This window comes from Trematomus bernacchii, unplaced genomic scaffold, assembly GCF_902827165.1.
Source record: "Trematomus bernacchii unplaced genomic scaffold, fTreBer1.1, whole genome shotgun sequence".
In the NCBI taxonomy this organism is placed as follows: Eukaryota; Metazoa; Chordata; class Actinopteri; order Perciformes; family Nototheniidae; genus Trematomus; species Trematomus bernacchii.
Genome location: NW_022987728.1, coordinates 1337865 through 1350222, shown reverse-complemented (window position 1 = coordinate 1350222; position 12358 = coordinate 1337865). Strand labels below are relative to the sequence as shown.

General features: G+C 38.5%; 1 protein-coding gene across 1 annotated transcript in view; it reads right to left on the bottom strand.

Moving 5' to 3' along the window:
• Positions 1 to 92: 92 nt before the first annotated feature.
• Positions 93 to 12358, bottom strand: part of LOC117494653 (adenylate cyclase type 2-like) — a 34250-nt gene continuing 21984 nt past the window's right edge. The window contains exons 14-26 of the mRNA XM_034145589.1: positions 12274 to 12337; positions 10977 to 11074; positions 10810 to 10894; positions 9693 to 9830; positions 9218 to 9295; positions 7184 to 7362; positions 4490 to 4574; positions 4243 to 4401; positions 2928 to 3074; positions 2746 to 2853; positions 2532 to 2646; positions 1908 to 2032; positions 93 to 1425 (exon numbers count right to left, since the gene is read on the bottom strand). Coding sequence (XP_034001480.1) covers positions 1291 to 1425; positions 1908 to 2032; positions 2532 to 2646; positions 2746 to 2853; positions 2928 to 3074; positions 4243 to 4401; positions 4490 to 4574; positions 7184 to 7362; positions 9218 to 9295; positions 9693 to 9830; positions 10810 to 10894; positions 10977 to 11074; positions 12274 to 12337 — 1516 coding nt within the window. The 3' untranslated portion in view covers positions 93 to 1290. The remainder of the gene's footprint in view (positions 1426 to 1907; positions 2033 to 2531; positions 2647 to 2745; positions 2854 to 2927; positions 3075 to 4242; positions 4402 to 4489; positions 4575 to 7183; positions 7363 to 9217; positions 9296 to 9692; positions 9831 to 10809; positions 10895 to 10976; positions 11075 to 12273; positions 12338 to 12358) is intronic.

Here is a 12358-nt window from a genome sequence, read left to right as displayed (position 1 = left end):
ATGTGTACCCCCTGATGTCAATGTGTTGTGTGTATATGTTTGATGTACATATATTCTTCTTGAATAGAGAAAAATCTGATATACAGACAGAATATAGCTGTATCTTCTTTATTAGTTTATAAATAAAATAGAAAAATATTTCCCTATAATGAACATACACTTTTTTTCTTGCATTCACACTTCCACATCATCCCTCACAGAAATACATACTCAAAAGAAAAGGATAAATATTCAATCAACACTTGGATTGTAATGCAGAACTACCTTTCAAAAATACAACATATAGGACAACATACGTAAAAGTGCAATATCAAATGTGCTTTATCAGACTTTTCATGGCACAATCCATCTGTATACCAGGATGCTGAAGTGTTGTAGCTTAATGAGTCAGTTGTGGGTAGTAGTGAATATAAAAACGATTCTTATTTAAATCAACATGGTTGCAGCACAGCTCCCCGTCTCCAGCAGTGAGCGATCGTACCGTTAACCAGTGGCTCCTTACTTTATATGGATCGTGACACCTTTAGTAAACAATGTGTACTTGTAAATGTTTATGGGGTGCGAGAGCTTGAGTGAGATGAGTCATTTTCATTGGTTAACCTATCCAGGATTCCACATAAAAACATAGATTACTGTGAATAATCTCGTAACCCACCATACTGGAGGGTGGGAACCTGTGGAAACACCAATGAGTATCACATGACTCTTCAAAGTACACACATTGTTTAACCCCATTTTTCCTACATTTAAAGACACTTCTGTAACATTTTTTAAATGCTGTTTCGTTACTCAGTAAAACCACAATGGAGTGAAAACATGTAAATAAGTTAAAATAAAACAATTATATTGATATATATTATTATTTTGCGTATTTGAGGTATAAACTACCTCTCAAATCCTTCATTAAACAACTGTAATCTTTGGAACATCTATCTTTTGTCCCCAATAAATGACAGGTACATGAACACTGTTGGATAGTGCATGTATTTCAGAAGTGTACCAAAACGATCATTTCAGATGATATGTTCTCAGAATAATACAGTGTAAGCAACATGATGTGCCATTAAACAATCCCTGAGGAGAAAACTCTGCTTTCAGTTTCCAGGTCTTCATTTAATCGGTCCAGATTTTATTTTGTGTCTCATCCAGAAGACCAAGGCAGCTTCTTAAAGTCAGTGCGAAGTTTGTGATGGTCACAGAAAGGTAATAGTTAATTCAATCAAACATTAGCTGCTAAAGTTTGGACTCCAGGTCTGAGTGATTAGTCTGTTTAGCATCTCCACTTGGAGCTCAGTACTGAGGGAACGAGTGGCCCTTGTTGATGAAGTAGGTGGTGAGTTCCCCTTTGCCCTTCACGTTGACGACGCCTCTCAGAGTGACGTTGTATCCCACGCTCTCCACCATCTGGGCCGTCTCTTCCGTCACCTGGAAGCAGAGGGAAAAGGAGAACAGACATAATGTGTGAGTGTTTAAAAACCATAAATGTTTCCCTCTTAAAAAGTCTTAAACACACATTACTTTCAGCATTAAGCACTCATTCCTTTGCATCCCTTTTAGCATTTTAGCACCAAAGGATTTCCTCGCCTGGATGTTTTTTTTAAATTGGTTTTGTTAGCTGCCTGAATAAAGGTCTGTGGTTAACACAAGATGTTCATATTTTGTTCTACGACATAAAATCAGGAAATACCTCACTCGTAAATGTCTGAAGCTTTTACGCATTTTAAAAAGGATGGTGGCTAATAAGTGACTCAATGAGACGTCAAACATTAGCACCTTTAGCTTAGCGGTGGTGATGTGAAGTCATATGATTGTCATGTAGTTCCTTTATACCCTAACTTCCGACAGTGCTTACAAAAATACTTCACAGGTGCCCCCCACCCTATCAGCCACCTCCACCTTTTTCTGACCTGTATCGTGTCCAGAACTCCGGTGCTGTCCATCCGGCTGGCCACATTCACAGAGTTCCCCCAGATATCATACTGAGGTTTATGAGCTCCGATCACTCCTGCGATCACTGGACCGTGGTTTATTCCTGCAGGTATAAAAACATGAAGGATCCTTACATTTTCATTAACATAAAAACATATCTTTGTGTTTTAAAAAATGTCCTCCTTGGAGTTGTTATTCTAGTCTAGAAATATGTTTTGTGATTTCTTTGCTACTGTAATTTTCTTTATTTTATCGCGATTTTTTACCTTTATTTGTACAGTTTAAAATCAAGTTAATAAGTCCATTAACTGAAAACTAATAGCCAACTACTTTGATAATTGATTCATATCTGAAGTTACTTTTTTTACCCTTTCAAATATGGAGATTTCCTGGGAAACTGCAATAGACATTTTTACACGTGTTCTGAAAATATATGTGGGCTGAACATTCCATGACAAAAAGATTTGTAAAAACCAAAATACTTGCTGCTGTGTGTACAAATTATATTAGGGAAATAATGGGGAAGGAAACCCAGCGTTATGTTTTGTCTCAAGCTTATGAAATGTTATGTTTGTGTCAATTTTGGCCTAATGGTGACTCACCGATCCTGAGTTTGAAGCTGTTGAAAGAGTGTGTGTTGATGAACTCTAGTTTGTTCATCAGAGCGATGGCAAACTCCACCATGGTGCGCACATGGCTGTAGGACATCTCCACTTTCTGTAGGGGGCGCCAGAGACCATGTTTATAGAGAGCAGGGTGTCTAAGAGTTTGATTTGAAAACGTTATTAAAGATAGCTGTAGCTGTAGTGAACAAACCTTTTCCTCATTGCAGAGTGGAGCGTGTCTCAGCCCCGCGGCGGCCATGTACGTACTGCCTATGGTCTTAATCTTCTCCACTGAGCAGAATTTGGGCTTAGAGAGAAGCTGGAAACAAAAGAGTGCAGTTAAGGACACAGACCTAATGTGACACGGGGGATGTTTAATCTTCTTCCTCATACCTCATCAAAGTCCGATATGATCTCGTTGAGGAAGCGCATACACTCCAACCCGTCCCTGTTGGCGCTGCTCTCGCTGTAGAACTCTTTAAACTGAGGCACCGAGGCGAACATCACACACACACAGTCGTAGGACTGACTGTACAGGTCCTGAAACACACATTTTAAATGAAAAAGGACTTAGTTACAACATAACAAGCATTTGAAACCATCAACTTAGTGTCAACATTCATTTATAAGTGGTGGATTTCTACTTTTCGGATACATTTTTTCACATTGGTTTATTGGTTAAGATACAAGAACATTGTACAGGGTATATGCAGGAATCCTGAAGTCAGATGTAATAACTTTTAAGACCTTTTTTAAGACCCTTTCCATACATTTTAAGACCTCATCGCCACTTCGAGTTTTAACCGGTTACATTGGCGACACACTTTACCTCACATTTACTATATACAGTATTGATTGTCCTTCCTCCTTATCTTCCAACCATTTGGACGCAAACTTGCATTTCCCCATAACGATGCTGTTTAACAACCGGCGTAAACGGACCTTCGCGCGCTATCAAGCAGTGAGCGTGCGATGTCCTGTTCAGATGACGTCAAACCCAACGGGATGCCATAAATAAACTACACAGAATCACACTACACACCTACGCAATGATTACATTCAGGCAAACTGTAGAATACAACCTCTTTGGACAATTTATATACTTATTGGAAACAAGCTACAAAATGTAATACCTTGGAAAATGCCGTTTAATACTTTTTAATAGCCTTAATTTTCGCAAAATTGATTTATCAACGTTTAATACTTTTTAAGACCCCGCGGACACCCTGATTATATTCCCAAATAAACGCAGGAATCACAATGCAACTAAATCAATACAAATATATCATGTCTCTTAACATACATGCATGCAAACCTATTTTATTCAGACCTCACGGTTAATTTCAGTGATCTCAAATGCATTTTGTCTTTCAATTTCAATCAAATATGAAACTCTGCATACAGTAAAAAAAATCTAAATAAAAGCTCTTAATGTATCCTTGGAAAAACCTTTTTAAATAAATAAATAAAAAATATATTAACATTTATATGAACATAAAAATATGTGAGAATGTAAAATAAAGAAATAGAAAAAATACATGTATATTATAAACTAAATAAGTAAAAACTTTGATAAAAGATGAAATAAAATGAAATATTAATATAAGCTTAAGATGCTGTGTTAGAATATATACAGTGCTGTATTCGCTTTAATAAGCTGGCATAGCTAACCAGAGAACAACACTGGCAGATGACGGGTATTTAATACCTGGTTGCGGATACTTTTGCCAATGAAGTAGGAGGCGACATGGAGCGGCAGCACGTTCTGAAGGAGCAGCTTGTTGACGTTCTCCATCGTCTCCATCTCCTCTCTTTCCGTCTTGAAGCAGTGGTCCAACAGGAAGTCTACCCGGCAACTCAGCTCGTCCTGACAGAGAAACAACAAATAGGTATGATCAAATGTGGATATAGATTGATTTCTTTTATGAAATGAAATGACAAAAACACACACATACCTGTCTGGCCAGTATGAGGCACACGATGTAAAAGATGACCAGCCAAACCCCGGACATGATCTGAGGGTCCTTCAAGATTCCCGGCCTGTAGAAAGACACATTTTTAGAGCCAAACTCACACATAATCTGGTATACTATCCGATAATCGTCACTCTTTTCTTCTTCCATTACATAATACAGTGTCTTGTGTGCCTCTCGTTACAGAAAGCTCTTGAATAATTGACGGTGATCTGAAACTCCAGATAAGGATTCACAATCTGGACTGAGAGTGTTAGACAAAAGGCGGGAAATCTAACACCAGCAAGGAGGACAAAGTGAGGACTATAGATCTGTGAGTGAATGTGCACGAGTGGAAAGTGAACTTTACTGAGACTCTGTGTGCATAGCTAACAGGCTAAAGCACTTATATATAATCATACCTGCACACACACATGCATCTTATTCATCTAGTAACACAATATCATCAAAATATAAGAATATTAAAGGTCCCATGTCATGGCCATTTCTACTGATCATAATTCCATTGTTGAGGTGGTATACTAAAATAAATTTATATTGTGCAATTTTCCAAACTCACATTGGTTTTGGACACAGTTGGACACAGCGAAACCCAGCCCGAAACACACACACACCCGCAGCCTGGCTGGGAGTTTGTGTGTGTGCCCAGGCTGAGTTCCGCGGTGTCTCGCTGTCTCGCCGACCCCACACCAGTGAGCCAGCTCACAGTGTCCCGCTCCTCGCAGCAGCGAGCCTCGCAACGTCCCGTCGTGTGTGTGTGTGTGTGTGTGTGAGGAAGTCCGCGGATTGGTCCAAACGTTGATTGGCCCATTTGGACCAATCTGCGGAGCCGTTACGTTACGTCACTATACCTGAAATACGTCACTATACCTGAAATACGTCACTATACCCAAGAAGTAAACAATGGAAAAAGAGAAATCCCCAACGAGGCGTTCTGGGGCAGCATAGACAGGTCTTCTCTGTGTTAGAGTTTTACTCGCTACAGGGTGTACTTTGAGGGTTTGTGACTCTGCAGACCATGCAGAAAAACCTTCATAACACACAAGGGGACGGGTAATAACCGGAAAAGCATGGCATGGGACCTTTAAGTACTGTACTTAAACAGGCTAAACAAAAGTGGTTGAAATTGTGAGGTCTTACTTTAAACTTGGCTCTTCATAACTTACTGTATGATATTTTGTGCTTTTATTGTGTTATATTATACATCTTTACCTCCTGACTTTCATGGCTTTATGTTTAAATAAGAGGCAAGATATTGAGTTAGTCGACATGCTTTTAATGAATTTTCTCTTTGTTTTAATCCAAATACAGTTTAAGAAACCTGAAAATTATTTTCATCAGTTATTAATCTGTGGAGTATTTTTTCCAATGTATTGATTCATTATTTGGTCGATAAGATTTGGGGAATAAGTAAAAAATGGCCATTACAATTTCTAAGAGCCAAAGTTGAGACCTTAAAGGGGACCTATCATGCAAAATGCTCTTTTTGATGTATTTTATACATCAACATGTGTCCCCGGTGTGTCAGGGAACTCACGCAGCGTCAGAAAATAAAACCCTCTCTCTTTTCCTCCGTACCCAAATCTCTAAAAACGGGGCTACAACGGAGCTGATCCAGATTTGCGTCCGATATGACGTAATATCTGAAATGTGGACCCACGGGCCTATCAGAAACGTTGCTATCAGAAACAATGCCCGACTGTTTTGGACGTAATATGGTCGGTGCATGTTTACATTAGCATCGCTAACACTCAGAGCTAACCTGTACTGGAGAGCATGTGTGTGAAGAAGCAGGAAATAAAAAGGAACTCACCTTGTGGTATAACCGGCAAGAGAGAAAGCCTTTGAGCTCCATACTGTTTCAGAAACAATCCTTGATAATCCATGATATGGAGTTTCATCACGGCAGTATTTAGTTTAGACGGTAGCTGCCGGGTCCCGCAAAAGGAGGGCCTTTTTATTTGTATCAATTTAAAAAAAATGTAAATACCCCAAATCAGCACTTTTGAAACAGGAAGTGAAATAGAGCGATATGAGGCATGGCTAGAATGGGTGATCTGTTTGGTATTTTGAGCAAAACACTTCATAGACATGTTTTTTATATATTTGTATATATCTGAGACCTATGCTATTGCCTAGAAATAGCATGATAGGTGCACTTTAATATTACCTTATATATACCTTAATTATAGATATTCTAGTTATGATGATATCAATCTTAAAATGTGACTTAAAAAAAAAAACCTGGAACCATCATCATAGAAAAGCTGATTTAAAATAATGCTAAAAAAAAAAAAAAGTGAATGCCAGAAAAATATAAAGTTTAAACAAGCGCAAGTTTGTATTTGTTTCACCCACTGTTCCTACAGCTAAAGGCAAGTTAGACTACCTCTTAAAAGACACTTTAAAGCAAACCTGGAACCATCAGTTAATGATTTAAATTGCTGTATGTAAACGTAAAAATGTGGAGAAATGTCAATTGAGTTTTTTGACTAATCGCTTCATCATTAGATGCTCTGTATGTACTTCCATTCCTGAGAGGATCATAAATACATGGATCCTTATTATTGAAGGTGAAGCCGGTGACGAGTGATATTTTTCTAACAAAAGCTGTTCAAAATCAGAGCTCCTCTGCTGCAGCTGCATTCCTTATTATTCTGCTGCTGCGTGACTCACTTGGTGGCGTTGTTGTAGAGCATGTTGTTGAGGCAGTGTGACCTCGGGGCGTAGACGTGGAGGAAGAGCGCCAGATAAACCACCACCGCCAGCGTGAGCAGCAGCGCCTTCACAGACAGGCACGTCCGCACGAACACGATCACTCCCAGCATGGCCAGCAAGCAGCAGTACAGGTAATACTGCATGTTTCAGGACAGGAGGAAGAATGTGTGTTATGACAAACGAGGCGTGGCATTCAGTGACTGTACTGAAGCTCCACCTAAAGAAACTTACTCTTACTATCAGTGACTGTACTGAAGCTCCACCTAAAGAAACTTACTCTTACTATCAGTGACTGTACCGAAGCTCTACCTAAAGAAACTTACTCTTACTATCAGTGACTGTACTGAAGCTCCACCTAAAGAAACTTACTCTTACTATCAGTGACTGTACTGAAGCTCTACCTAAAGAAACTTACTCTTACTATCAGTGACTGTACCGAAGCTCCACCTAAAGAAACTTACTCTTACTATCAGTGACTGTACCGAAGCTCCACCTAAAGAAACTTACTCTTACTATCAGTGACTGTACTGAAGCTCTACCTAAAGAAACTTACTCTTACTATCAGTGACTGTACCGAAGCTCCACCTAAAGAAACTTACTCTTACTATCAGTGACTGTACCGAAGCTCTACCTAAAGAAACTTACTCTTACTATCAGTGACTGTACCGAAGCTCCACCTAAAGAAACTTACTCTTACTATCAGTGACTGTACCGAAGCTCCACCTAAAGAAACTTACTCTTACTATCAGTGACTGTACTGAAGCTCCACCTAAAGAAACTTACTCTTACTATCAGTGACTGTACCGAAGCTCTACCTAAAGAAACTTACTCTTACTATCAGTGACTGTACTGAAGCTCCACCTAAAGAAACTTACTCTTACTATCAGTGACTGTACCGAAGCTCTACCTAAAGAAACTTACTCTTACTATCAGTGACTGTACCGAAGCTCCACCTAAAGAAACTTACTCTTACTATCAGTGACTGTACCGAAGCTCTACCTAAAGAAAAAAGTACTCTTACTATCAGTGACTGTACTGAAGCTCTACCTAAAGAAAAAAGTACTCTTACTATCAGTGACTGTACTGAAGCTCTACCTAAAGAAACTTACTCTTACTATCAGTGACTGTACTGAAGCTCTACCTAAAGAAAAAAGTACTCTTACTATTAGTATTATTACTGGCTGCTATTTTGTATTTTCACAATTAACACAATCTGTAATAAGTGTGCAATATATACTTCCACTTTCACTAGTGTTACCTGGCTGCTATCAAAATACTCTATACATGCTACACTTTATTTTTAATACTGTTACTGGTACTTTTTTCTGTCCACCTGGATGTGTATGTTTGTGAATTGTAATTTCTCCAATCTTTAATATTTAATGCATGCCTCTTAATTAATATTTTGCTATTTTTGGTTCTTTATTTTTCCACTTCTACACATTCTGATTCTGATTACCCAGGGTTATAAACAACCTTATTTTATGAACTTTAGGGTACAGTTCTCCTTTTATAGGTGGAGAAACATTGAAGGCCAAATATTAGTTTGCCTATCAAGTGTAAAAAACGAATTCAACATAACCGGGAAACTTAGTTACACATTTTATTTCTTGTTCTTTCTCATTTTAGCGTTTTTTTCTGTGTGTTTTAGTCCTTTTTTTTATTTAGCTGTTTCAACAAAGCTTCAGGTGGTTTTTTGTAGGAATTATAAGACTTTTAATATATCTCAATCTCAATCTTTATTTATTTATATAGCACATTTAAAACAACCTTCAGTTGACCAAAGTGCTGTACAGGCAATAAATATTAAATAACACAATGGGAGTACAATAATAAAACAATAATTAAAAACATGATAAAAAGCACAATAGCTAGAAAAATATTTTTAAAAAAACACATACAAATGTAAAAATGTAATGTTCAACTAGTATTAATTAATCTATTAATATAGATGAAACATGGATAAATAACATGTGACCTGGAGGTACTCACAGGCACAGAGTAGAGTTGGAGATCCTCCAGCTCCTTCCCGTCGGTGATGGAGGTGCAGTTGTTTCCTGGGATGAAGATCTGAGAGACAAAACAGGAGAAAGGAAAAAGCGAAAGTGATTGACAGAACAACAAATGGATCTATGAATAATACGTTTATTTATTATAGCACCTTTCACAGAAATAAAATTCACAAAGTGCTTCACAAGTAAGAACCTTAAAAAGTTAAAATTAAGAGCACAGAAACATGAATACATTAACAACATGAGGCAGAAATGTAAGGTTAACAGAAAAACGAAACACAGATTACGTGGAGTCCTGAAAGGAACAAACATAAGAACAGAACACATCACAAACATTTCAAGTAGAAACAAAAGCCAATGTAAAAAGATAGGTCTTCAGCAGTTTTTAACGTTTTTAATGCCAGGGAAAGAAAAACAATTGTGACAGAAGATCAGGAGGCAGAGGGGGAACTCACTAAGTTGAGGAAGGCCATCAGCAGCGTGATGAGCAAACAGAGAACGACCACGAACAGACGCAGCGCCGCCCGGCTGGAGACGCCGCTAGACAAACCAGAAATCCACTGAACACCCAGCGGCATCTTCGAACGCCATTTCTGCAAAACAAATAAACACAGACAGGCTGATTCAAAAGTTTAAACAACCACAAGTAAGTATTTATTTTCACCCAGGGTTCCTACAGCTTAAGACATGTTGGATGTAATACTTTTTAATCCCTCTTAAATGGCTCATTTAAGGCCAATTTAACCACAAATAAAACACTTTTTTTGCACTAAACATCGCCTGGTTCCAGTTTCAAGTCATGACGCAAGTTCTTAAATAGCCATCCCTTATTCAGGGTTCATACACTTTTTCACCAATGATTTTCCATGACTTCTCCATGACCTTTACCTAATTTTCCATGACCAAAAACATTACTCTTTCTCTAAAACAAATCAAATAGTAGGGTTACTAGCTTCTAAGCAACTCAAATCTCTCACCAGCAAAATACCTCGTCAGTTAAATGCCATTTTACGTTTCATTACTATACCATACAGTATTTATTATCATTATAGTATTACTATTTTGGTGATTAGATAAAATATAAATTATATTTGATGCAACTTTAGTTACATTTCCATGACTTTTCCAAAACTTTGGGAAAAATATTGTTTTCCATAACTTTTCCAGGGCCTGGAATTAGCATTTTGAATTTCCATGACTTTTCCAGGTTTTTAATGACCGTAAGAACCCTGCTTTTTGAATTTGCCTCAAACTAAATATAATGCAAGATACATGATTTACAAAACAGATTTGACCAATTATTTAGAGATTATAAATTGCAATATCAGGAAAAAATGTACATTCTTACCACATCTTAGATTGACATTCATTTAGGCATTTTTCTACCAATCAAGGCCGTTCTTGGAGTCATTTAAGAATGTTTTGAATAATGAATTCAAAGCCTTGTCACTCTCTCTCTTCCTCTTTTATTGAGATGCACCTGCTATCATTTGCTGCTGTTAATCAATATAGTGATCACCTGTTGATATAAAACTCAATACATAACCATAACTGCAGTCACTACTAATTTACCTCCAGGTACCCGGTGAAAGCGATGGACAGAAGCAGCACAAACACAGGGAAGGTCACACCGTACGATACCGCCATCTCAAAGTTACTAAGAAAACAAATAATTAACATTGTTGAAAATAATTAAGAGACTTCTATTTCATAATAAGTGAATGTTAAGTGCTCCTCACTTCTTAGAGACGAGAATCTGGACGGCGAAAATGGTGACGAAGACGAAAGCAGCGCAGCTGATGGAGTGGTGTAGACCTTTAACCTCTGAAACTCTGAACTGAAACACATCAATATTAGACACATGTATAGGTTATTGTTCTGCACACAGGAACACAAACACACCTGAGGCCTGTACTACGAAGCTGGTTCAACCTAACCTGGATATGTTTGAGTTAGCCGGTTGGCCCAATCCAAAACATACGCGCTCTCGCTAAACTGTACTACGACGCTGGTTATCAAGTGGATCGCTCAAGCCAGCCGTGTCCTATCTAGTTAGGTGCGCGTTCACATGAAAGGGGTGGTATCTGGAGCATTCGACCAATCACAAACACGGACAAGCGTACTGACAGCGCAGCGTCATACTTCCTGAATGAAAAGTGAACTTTAATATTAGTCAAATATGAAGAAGTTAAACTTTAAACATCCATGACTTAAACACTTTATCCAGGATAAAAGCCACATAGCTGCACCTGCAAGGTGAATACAGCTGGTAAAAGAAAAAGTGTTTGAATGCGTACATTAACAGGTTTATGATATGCCCCGTCTAAGACACGATCTGACTTTAATTACATTTGACTCGAGTGTTTCGTCAACTTAATGTGTTGCTTAAAAGAATACTTCTGCATACAGTATGTGACACTGTGAGTGTTGCACGGCCAGATACGGCTCAAGAAGCTGACTCAGATAAGGAAATATATGATACATTATGATGTGATATGATATGAATGATAATGGGACACATCGACGTCTGCACTCACAGTGCCGCGGACTGTACTTAATGTTACTCTGATCCGGTTACTTATGTCGTGGCAGATATTTAAGTAAGCTTTCTTAACGCTAATGTTATAATAGTCAGATTGCTCTGAAGATGGGAGGGGATATTCTATTCATTTTCACGTTCACACAGTCAGTTGATTTTTGCCGGACGTCTTTCCTGCAACGGCAGTTTTTCTGTATTTCCTCTATCCTGTAATATGACTTGATAGCTTTAAACTCCGCACACGGAGCTCTGATTGGTCAGCAGGCGGTGCTTTCACTGAGTTGATCTCTTAGCCTGCAACCTAACCTCCTCCGGAGCAGGTTTGCCGCTCAGCATAAGTTTCCATGGAGATCTAGCCCGCTAAAAAGAGAACCAGCGTCGTAGGACCGGAAAGCCCGAGATTTCCCTGAAGTCAGCCGGCTAAGAGAATATCCAGCTTCGTAGTACAGGCCTCTGGTCTTTCATCCACACATACTGTTTACTTTTGCTCAAGTTACCTTTCTCTCCAGGCTCAGGTCGTTGAAGAGCAGAGTCAAACAGTTGAGCTTCTTCAATCTCCTCCTAAAAGAAAATATGAGAAGT